The sequence below is a fragment of the Chlorocebus sabaeus genome, chromosome 23 (genome assembly GCF_047675955.1).
Source record: "Chlorocebus sabaeus isolate Y175 chromosome 23, mChlSab1.0.hap1, whole genome shotgun sequence".
NCBI classification, from domain to species: domain Eukaryota; kingdom Metazoa; phylum Chordata; class Mammalia; order Primates; family Cercopithecidae; genus Chlorocebus; species Chlorocebus sabaeus.
Window position 1 is genome coordinate 45,874,827 of NC_132926.1, and position 10,967 is coordinate 45,885,793.

The 10,967-nt window shown below is 47.3% G+C and overlaps 1 protein-coding gene across 3 annotated transcripts in view; it reads left to right on the forward strand.

Annotated features, from left to right (window-relative positions):
* TRPC7 (transient receptor potential cation channel subfamily C member 7) overlaps nt 1-10,967 on the forward strand; it is a 140,990-nt gene extending 130,023 nt beyond the window's left edge. For all 3 annotated transcript variants that reach the window (XM_008014543.3, XM_038007520.2, XM_073010674.1), the window contains 2 exons: nt 7,438-7,513; nt 10,092-10,967. In XM_008014543.3, the coding sequence (XP_008012734.2) occupies nt 7,438-7,513; nt 10,092-10,261 (246 nt within the window). In that variant the 3' untranslated portion in view covers nt 10,262-10,967. The remainder of the gene's footprint in view (nt 1-7,437; nt 7,514-10,091) is intronic.

Here is a 10,967-nt window from a genome sequence, read left to right on the forward strand (position 1 = left end):
TTATCTGTGTCACAGAAAAGATAGATACCCAATGGGTTAGGGCCAAATCTCTCCTAGGTTTTGAGCAGAATCAGCTCCTGAGATAAAGGAAGATCAATTCTGTGTGAATGTCCCATCCCAGAATGAATCCTTTCTGAAGGAGACCATTTCCTTTTATTTATTTATTTACGTACTTATTTATTTATTTATTTTAGACAGAGTTTCACTCTTGTTGCCCAGGCTGGAGTGCAATGGCACAATCTTGGCTCGCCACAACCTCCACCTCCCAGGTTCAAGTGATTCTCTTGCCTCAGCCTCCCGAGTAGCTGGGATTACAGGCATGCACCATCATGCCTGGATAATTTTGTATTTTTAGTAGAGATAGGGATTCACCATGTTGGTCAGGCTGGTCTCGAGCTCCCGACTTCAGGTGATCCACCTGCCTCGGCCTCCTAAAGTGCTGGGATTACAGGCGTGAGCCACCGTGCCTGGTAGGAGACCATTTTCAAAAGCAGTCTCAGAGCAGTCCCCTCTCTGTCTTCCATCCTCCCTGGTTGAGTCCATCCTGCCTTGAATCTCCCCAGAAACTTCCTGCTGTGATTACAGAGATTGGTCGTCTACAGCTTCAGGCGACTGATGACCTCGGAAAGCTTTGCTCATTTTGTAATTTGTAACTCCACAGAAAAAGCCTGAGGCGACTTATTCAAATAGTTGTCACAGAAAAGAGGAAACAAAAAGCCAGCCAGTAGGCATCAGAGGAAAGGGACTGAGGGAGCGTAGTCTTTGCACATCGGCGCTTGGCTCCACCCTGCTAGGCTGCATGGCATCGTCCTGAGTCATCATCTGCTCACAATAGGAGTAAACCCTGAGATGTCGCTAAAAGACACCTGGATGCAGGCTGGACACTAGCTTAGGTGTAGTCACCCATATTCCTTGGAGATGGGCACTGTCTTCAACCTCATGTAACAGATGAGGGAATTGAGGCTCAGTGGCCAAGGCCACAGAAGTGACTGAACTGAGATCTCTCTGACTCAGAGGGCCCCCCTCTCTCACCACATCATGCTGCCTGGACACAGGCCTATTATTTATCTTCATAGTGTTGCACCAGCACCCTCCTCAGAACCTGTCTTGCCTGTGTTTGACAGTCACCAGGAAGAGACCTATCTGAGCCTTCCAAGCACATAGTGAAGAGGCAAAGAGCAGGAGAAGGCACTGGGGCACTTTTGCTATCACCAGCAGCAAGGACAATTTGAGTGGGGATCTAAGTATGGCTCCTCTCTTTCCTTGGGCCCACCAGTGGTCTTACAAGTAGCATTGCTTTCCTCCCACAGCAGCTTCCAAATGTGCAGAGAACATTAGCAGCCCAATTCACCCCCTCTTTCTTACAATCCAGGCCCTAGGCAGAGTTGCTGTCACTGAGCACATATTCCATCAGCCTCTCCCATGTTGTGGCTCTGAGAAATCACTTAGTGTTCCCAAGAAGATAAAAGCACCATCATTCACACACATTTAGTTACTAAGCTTGCTGCTTTTTTGTCTCTTCATTCGATTTCTCGACTGTTAGCGTTTCAGGTGTTTATTCTGCTGTTTGTCAATGCTTCTGCTTCTGTGAGGTCTTTGTTGTAAGGGAAGACAGCTCCTTCAGACTTCAGAGGCTTTCTGTGTTGTTTCCTTAGACTCCAGGGTGTCTGGATTGTTATTTTTCACAAAACCATTTTTTGTAATGTGTTTTCCAGTCTGGGCTCTGCAGACCTGAGACCCAACAATGGAGCAAAACCATGATACTAGTGAGATGGCCAAAGTATGCCTCCTCCCCAAGCTCCCTGTGATCTGTTCCGAGATCCAGCTTGTCAGTTTGTTGGGGCAGGAAGTATACAGACCCACATACTCACTCTGAGAGGCATATTTCTTTATGGTGAAACTAAACAAGTGATATCCCAAATAATAGATAGAATCCAGGCACATCCATCTTTCACATACATGCCAATCTTTATGCTGCAATCTGCTCCCCAAAAGCCAGTGGGGAGTTCTCTTTTCCATCTTCTAAATGGCCTTTACTGAAGAGATCAAAGCAAAGAGGATGGACAACTTGCCAGTGCCTATTTCTTCTATTCTTGTGTCTGATAAACCTCAGTTTAATGAATGACTTGTCCTGTGATCCATTTTGTCCACTCTCTTCCAAATGTTCCTCAATTTTTGTTTTCCTAGGTGACCACATTGCTTCCCTCTGGATCCTACCTCATTGGCCATCATCAACATACAGTATGTGTTCTCTCCCTTGCTTCCTTATCTGTGTCCTCATCTGCCCTGGCTGTGCAGGGAGAGTTGTCTCTCTCATAGAAAGATGTCCTGTATTCCCCTTCACCACCAGCAGCCAGAGGCCATCTGGCCCCTTGTAGTCTGGGCTGGGTCTGGGCTGTGGGAACTGTGTGCCTTCCTCTCCAGACGTAGGGCTCTGCCTGACAACTGCTGTTATCCATTGTGCATCTCATCTTCATCCTCCTGAGTATTCTTTTCCTGAGTGATAGCACTAAATATACTTATCACCAGTATTTTCTAATGCATGGGGCAGGGCAGGGAGAGTAGACACTACCAGGGACATAGTAACTTGGAGAAAGCTTATTATCTCCATGAAGTGAAAGAACTCTATGGAAGATAGCAAGGAGGTATCTCATACTCATCACAAAACATATACACACACACACACACACACACACACAGATACACACACATTTCCCCCACATAGTGAAAGAAGGGAGGCTTTCTACGTCCATCTTTTCTATTAGGTTGGGGCAAATGTAATTGCAGTTTTTCCATTTTAATGAAATCAAATAGAAATAGATATCCTATCAAGGGAACCAGCCCCCAGTATTTCAACGTAGGTTCTTTCTATTTTCCATAAGCGTTGGCCGGCTGAGAAACAAAGAGAAAGAGTACAAAGAGAGGAATTTTACAGCTGGACCTCCAGGGGTGACATCACATATCGGTAGGACTGTGATGCCCACCTGCGCTGCAAAACCAGCAGGTTTTTATTGAGGATTTCAAAAGGGGAGGGGGTGCAAGAACAGGGAGTAGGTCACAAGATCACATGCTTCAAAGGGCAAAAAGGAGAATAAAGATCACGTGCTTCTGAGGCCAATAAAGATCACAAGGCAAAGGGCAAAGCAAAGATCACAAGGCAAAGGGCAAAATCAAAAACTCCTGATAAACATCTTAAACAACAGAAAACAGGGTTCGAGAGCAGAGAACTGGTCTGACCTCAAATTTACCAGGGTGGAGTTTCTTCCCCACCCTAATAAGCCTGAGAATACTGCAGGAAACCAGGGTGTATTTCAGTCCTTATCTCAACCACATAAAACAGACACTACCAGAGTGGCTGTTTGTAGACCTCCCCCCAGGAATGCATTACTTTCCCAGGGTCTTAATTATTAATATTCCTTGCTAGGAAAAGAATTCAGCGATATCTTTCCTACTTGCATGTCCGTTTATAGGCTCTCAGCAAGAAGAAAAATATGGCTCTATTCTGCCCAACCCCACAGGCAGTCAGACCTTATAGTTGTCTTCCCTTGTTCCCTGAAAATCGCTGTTATTCTGTTCTTTTTGAAGGTGCACTGATTTCATATTGTTCAAACACACATGTTTTACAATCAATTTGTACAGTTAACGCAATCATCCCGGTGGTCCTGAAGTGATGTACATCCTCAGCTTACAAAGATAACAGGATTAAGAGATTAAAATAAAGACAGGTGTAAGAAATTATGAAAGTATTATTAGGGAAGTGATAAACATCCATGAAATCTTCACAATTTATGTTCCTCTGCCGCAGCTCCAGCTGGTCCCTCCTTTCAGGGTCCCTCACTTCCTGCAACAATATCCTCTGTGACATCCATGTTAAATAGAACTTTTGGCCATTTCTCCAACCATTTCAGGCTTCCTGGTGGCAAAACTGGCTTTTGAAGGTATCAAGTTGTGCAGCATGCACATAACAGAAGGGAAGTTAGGTCTCTATGAGGACATGAAGTTTTTTTGGTTTATGAGACAGAGTCTTGCTCTGTCACCCAGGTGGCAGTGCAATGGCACCATCTCAGCTCACTGTAACTTCTGCCTCCCAGATTAAAGCAATTCTCCTGCCTCAGCCTCCCAAGTAGCTGGGACTACAGGTGTACATCAACACGCCTGGCTAAATTTTGTATTTTTAGCAGAGATGGGGTTTCGCCATGTTACCCAGGCCGGTCTCCAACTCCTGGCCTCAAGTGATCCACCTGCCTCAGCATTCCAAAGTGCTAGGATTATAGGCATGAGCCACTGTGCCAGGCAGGACATGAAGTCTTTAAGAACTGGCAGGCAGTCACACTGCTCTCCCTGAAGGTCCCTGTCACTCTGGGAAGTGCCCTGGAGGTGAGGAGGAAGGCTAAAGTTTCCCGGCACGTCTGCAGTGCTCATCTGGTTCTGCTTCCACAGGAAACCTTTATAATCCTAATGCACACTGAGAGCTTCAGAGTAAACCTTTGCTTTTCTACCCTCTGAGCCCTAGGTCAACAGAAACCCTGGCTCAGGTTGAGCATGCCAGTGCTCAAGAGTGGGTCATGAGCATTCCTGCCAGTGCCAGAGCAGACACCCCCTTCTTCAAGGGATGACCATTGTATGATGTCACCCAGCCTCTGAAATCTAGTGAGGCTTCCCCCTGCATAAAAAGACTCAGTACCCAGACATAGCCCAAACCCTCTTTGACTAATAGGGGCCAGTTTCCCACATCTCTTTTCCTAAACCATCTTGAGCCTTTATTTTGATGCCCAGATGAAGCCCCAGCCATGGTTTCCATGCTGGTTAAATCTCAGATCTGCCACTTTCCAGCTGTGTGACCTTGGAGAAGTTACATCAGTGTCTGAGCCTCAGTGTCCTCATCTGTAAATGGAGATGACAACTCCCATCTCACTGAGTTTCTTTGAGGAGTCAGTAAGATGACTTTTGTGAGAGGCTGACACAATCCTGGTCTATGGAAGCACTCAATGCATTTGCTTCTTTGCATCTTCATCCTTTCACCCTTCCTACTGAGGGGCTCCTCTGCGTTGAGGGAGACTACAAGCAGATTCTCACCTATCCCAGCCAAATAGGGTTTGAGGGGCACATTTTCTATTACTAGTAAATATATGCCATGGAATGTTCTTAAATACAAAAGGTGCACACCAAACAGGAAGGGCTGCAATTCTGGCTGCACCTATGAAAGGATTTTCCTCAACGTCATTTGACTACCAATCTCTGGCTTATCATTTTACTTGAGAAACAGTAAAGCTCTTTAATTGATGGATCCAGAAACTGAAGAACCCTCAATTCCTGAGGTTTGCCTTGAAAAGGCAGCCAACTTTAACTAGGTCCCTTTAATTTTGTGTCAGCCTGAAAACTTGCAGTGGAAGAACACTTCTGAATTTCTTATTCAGTAAGAATGACAGATACCTAGGTGTCTGTTTTGTTATTTTTTTTTTTCATGAGAACTAGTTTGGGACAAAGTTTTTGTCTTGTTTTGTTTTTCCAACTCAAAGTGAAAGCAGCATTATTGAGTCTCATGGAAAGGGATGTGTGTGTGTGTGTGTGTGTGTGTGTGTATATTTTGTATATATATTTTATATAATCTCAAAAAATATTTTTTGAGATATATATTTTATATATATCTGAAATATATATATATATATATATTTTTTTTTTTTTTTTTGAGATGGAGTCTCGCTCTGTTGTCCAGGCTGGAGTGCAGTGGCATGATCTCAGCTCACTGCAACCTCCTCTGCCTCCCAGGTTCAAGCAATTCTCCCTGCCTCAGCCTCATGAGTTGCTGGGATTACAGGTGCCCACCACCATGCCCAGCTAACTTTTGTATTTTTAGTAGAGACAGGGTTTCACCATGTTGGCCAGGCTGGTCTTGAACTCCTGACCTCAGGTGATCTGCCCACCTCGGCCTCCCAAAGTGCTGGGATTACAGGCATGAGCCACCGCACCTAGCTTGAAAGGGATATGTTTTTATAACTTAGATAACGTACTTTATTGACTAGACTATATCCATGAGAAATTCAGCACTGCAGTTTAACCACTAGTAGGATAAGACCCAGGCTTCTCTGAGAAGGATCAGCAGGAAGCAGCAACGGTCAATTCTTCAGCCTGAAATTAGATCACGACTCAAACCACAGAGCCAGTTGGCCCATGAGCCCAAGGGCTGAGGAGGGGCAGCGCTGGCCTGAATGAGCTAAACCCAGTGTTATCCTAGAGAGCCTTTTGGGTTCAGGTGAAGTCTTGGAATCACAGGCCAGGAAGCATCTCTGTGGCAAGCTCTTCACGGTTAAAGGGATGGAAAGAACCATAATTGATGATAACGAGCAAATCCTCCAGCTCTTTGCATCCAGTTCACTTACTTTTTATTTGCAAGATGCTTTTCCACAGCCTATGTAGCAAAGCTAGGAACAGAATCAGGTCCCTATAGGTCTCTTCAAACTGGAAAATGCTGCCTCTGTCCTCTTGGTCCCCAGGTGTGAGCAGGTGAGAAGGCCACAGGAAGGCAGGACCAAGGAGCAGGGAAATCCCTTCCTCTCTTCCACACTGCTCATCTCTTGGAAGATTCAGAAGTCTCGGCTACCCGAGTATTTTTAAATCCTGTGATTTCGCAGGAACCCTGGACCAACTAGCTGGCAAAATCCAAAGTTCACCTCCTGCAGTCTTTCCTACACTTGGCTCTATTCTTGGTGTGTCTTAAGTGTTTATTCATGCCTCGCCTGCTTAACGAATTCGGTATTTGCATAATGAACGGAACTTGAGGGCCAAATCCTTCTCCAGTGTGACTCCGGCAGCACAGTGTCAGGCCTGTGGGAAGTGGTATCTCTGTAAAACCCCAGAGGCCCAGCTGTGTCTGCTTCTGCTTCTGGTAGGAATTTTCCAAGGTACAGTGGACTTATCCTCCAAGCCTGGTCCTAACTTCTGTACCCAGCGGATCGCCTCTCATGAAGCGCACACTGCTCACTGTGACCTCCGAGGGAGGCAGCTCCACCCAGGCTGGCCTGCTAAGTCTTCCCCAGCCCTCCATCCTTGAAATAGAACTGAGGTCCAGGAAAGATGACATGACTGAGTAGGGCAGAGCCAGGCCAAGGCCCCTGGAGCAGAGATGTGGATCCAGGATTTCTGCCACTCCCCACTCCACCCTTTCTCTCTGTCTCTCCCTCTCTGCTTGGCTCAGTTTCCTGCCACAGAGAAGTATCCCAGGTTCAGGTGGACATTGTGTCCTGTAGGGGAGGCTAAACAGAGACTGACCAGGTACCCGCACTGTGCAGGGTACCCCTCCAGAGTGAGGCGCCAGGCATGGGAGGGTCGCCGTGGTTGCTGAGGCTCTTCAAGTGAGGGAGGGGTCCTGCTACACCACGCAGGCTGCCTCTGCACTAGGCCCACCCTGTCTGATCCCTTCCTTGCTTGACATTTCAGAAAATCATGAAACGGCTCATAAAAAGATATGTCCTGAAAGCCCAGGTGGACAGAGAAAATGATGAAGTCAATGAAGGTAAGTGACTGGATTTCCACCCGCGTGGTGATTTAAAACAACACGGGTTCTGCGGGTCTCACCGGCCTACAGCCACGGTGTTGTCAGGGCAGTGTGCTCCTTTCCGGAGGCTCCAGGGAGGCTCAGTCTCCTTGGTCATTCAGGTGTCAGCAGAGTGCATTTCCACGGGGCTGCAGGCCTGTCCCCATTTCCTTGCTGCCCTGAGCTCCAGCACTTGGTCTGTGCATACAGCCCCACCACCTCAGAGCTGGCAGCAGGCATCAGGCACTCTCACGCTTCATTTGCCCTGCCTCATCTTCCGTTGTCCCATCTCTGACCCCACTCCTCTACCTTCCTCCTCCACCTTTTTTTTTTCTTTGAGATGAGTCTTGCTCTGTCGCCCAGGCTGGAGTGCAATGGCACAGTCTCTGCTCACTGCAACCTCCGCCTCCCGGGTTCAAGCGATTCTCCTGCCTCAGCCTCCTGATTAGCTGGGATCACAGGTGCATGCCTCCACGCCCAGCTAATTTTTGTATTTTTTCTTTTTAGTAGAGATAGGATTTTACCATGTTGGTCAGGCTGGTCTCAAACTCTTGACCTCGTGATCCGCCCGCCTCGGCCTCCCAAAGTGTTGGGATTACAGGCGTGAGCTACTGAGCCCTGGCCCCTCCTCCACTTTTAAGGACTCATGTGATTGAATTGGTTCCACCAAGATAATCCAGAATAATCTCCTTCTGTTAAGGGCAGCTGATCAGCAACCTGAATTCTATTTGCCACCTCAGTTCCCCTTTGAGGGGGAACATGACTACCCACAGGCAGAACACCAGGGATTAGGACAGGGACATCTTGGGAGTAGGGGACATTCCTCTGCCTCCCACAGCAGTGGTGGCCTTGAGCCAACTTTATGCCTCTTGAGTGCAGGATGGTTCAGAATTTCAATGCTGTACTTCATTCTGTGGTGCACGTCCACTGAGCAGATGCACCCTGCCTTTAGGGTCTGCCGCCACTTGCTTCTAACTGGCCCTGTCCAGTCTCAGTTCGAGGTTCTCAGCATCTAACTGCCAGCCATGTTTCTCAAAGTGTTCCCCACCTCAGAACTAGCTGTTAAAACTACAGACCCCAGACCCCACCCAGACTAATGAATCAGCATCTCTGGAGTGGGGCCTGGGATCTGCTTTTGGAAAACTGCACCAGGGGTCTCTGATGTACAATGAGGCTTACCAACCATCTTATTTTCACTGTTTGGGTTGTTTTCCAGTCAATTTTACGCAGTTACTCTTAGATGAAAAGCAAATTACTTTATACCAGGTAATTAATGAGATACCTATGATAAATATTTGCTACCTAGAAACAGCCTCATCCATGAGTGAAGTTTCTGTTCTCCTCGCTTGGGCCACAGGGAACTACAGAAAGAGCCTGGTCATTGGGTGGCCCTCTGCTTCATCCTGGGGCACCCAGCATGCAGCTCGAAGTCAGCCATGACTGAACTGCCCCTGAGCTGACATGGTTTAGGGGTTGACAACAGCCCACCTACCTACTCGTAGGTCTCAAACAAACAATGGCCAAGTGTCATGCCAGCCAGCCTCAAGCAGTATGTAACTGATTCATGTGAACATCACTGATCATAAAAGGTGGGGGTGCTCAGGTGTCATGCCATCTAACTTATACCATGAAACAGGGGCTCAGTGAAGCACCTGATAAAAATAGGGGGTGTATCCATTTGTCAAAATGGTTCAAACTGTACCTTTAAGATCTCTACCTTTTATGTGTATGGACTATACCTGAAAAATAGATGAGCAATGTTTCCACAGACAGTTGACTCCCACACAAGCCAAGTGCAGTATCTCCAGTATTAGGAAAGATCCTTCTGACACCTGTTTGTGGTTAATAGAAGATTCCCACAGCCTAGACCCGTTGGACTCCTAACCACAAGGTTCGCTGTGGAAATAAAAGTGAAAGTCCCTGCTAGGTGGTCCCTCATTATGGAAGGAGGAGGCAGCAGGCATTGTCGCAGCTCCTGTCAGCGAGGTGGTGCCGCTGCTGGTGTGGGCTGAGTGGACCCTGCTCAGGTGGCCAGCTCACTCCCAGGAGGCTGGTCAGCTCCATGGCCACCATGGCTGCATCTGCTGTGCCAAGCCATTCTCTCTGGGGTCCTGGGAGTTTCTCTTCTCTACAAATAACTACGGCAGAACAAAACATAGCATCATCAAAATCAATGCTCCAGTTAATGGAGTTGTTGTCCAGAGTCTTGAAATCTGCCTTTAAAGACTCCGAAACAAACTTTCTAACAAGTATTTTATGAAACAGGTGCTAGACACAATTCACAGCCCTGATCTTGACTTCTCCTTCAAATCCCTAAGGGAAAGGTTTTCCTGGAACGGGAGGAGAAGGGCTTTCTATGGATCGATGAGTCCTTCAGCGGTGGAGGAGTTGGGTGGTTCTGGGTTCAAATAGAGCCCCCTTTGCCTCACCTTCAACCCTGGTGGGCTGGCCCGGGACCCGACATTCCACTGGAAGGATGCACATGCCCACATCCGCATGGGACAAGCCCCCAGCTTCCACCTGCTCAGACTCAGCAAAATCTCCTCTGTCTTTGCAGGTGAGCTGAAGGAAATCAAGCAAGACATCTCCAGCCTGCGCTATGAGCTTCTTGAGGAAAAGTCTCAAGCTACCGGTGAGCTGGCAGACCTGATTCAGCAACTCAGCGAGAAGTTTGGAAAGAACTTAAACAAAGACCACCTGAGGGTGAACAAGGGCAAAGACATTTAGCAGCCCACATCGGCATCTGTGACTTCTACCAGCATTCCAAGGCCAGGGTGGATGCCCTGGCCCCCATCCCTGGTGGGGAGGGGTCCCCAGCCCACTCCTCTAGGACATGAAGGGGATCTCCTGGCTCAGTCTCTTGCAGCATGACTGACATCTCCAGCCCACTGGCCTGCCTAGACCCAGAACTGCTGTGAATCTAGGCGGTTGGGTAAGAAAAGCTATCACGGGAGGAGGGGAGGAACAGTTCCCTGATGAGTGTGAGACTTTTGGTCCAGCCACAGTGAAACCCATCCCTGTGGCCAGAGCAGGAAAAGGCCATCTTGGGTGCACACCTGTGCCCTCCCACTGCAGGTGGGACTGCAGCTCTGGCTGTGTCCTGGGAAGACAAACACCTCAACCCACAAACTCCTTCTCACTCCGTCCCCGCCACTCCCCAACACATCCAAACAGAACCGGGAGGTGACCTGTGATCTATTCTTAAGTGCCAGATGAGAACACAGCCTAATAGCAAAATAGTTCTATTTGTTTATTAAAAAAAAAAAAAAAAAAAAAAAGAGTTTAAAAATCCTAAATCGAAAACTGTACTGTAGGTAGCACTGTTTAGAAAACAACAACAAAATCCAAATGATGTATTTTTACCTTTATTAAGATTATCTTGTATTTACTATTTTTACCTAAAATGGAAAGAAATAAAATTACCTCATAATAA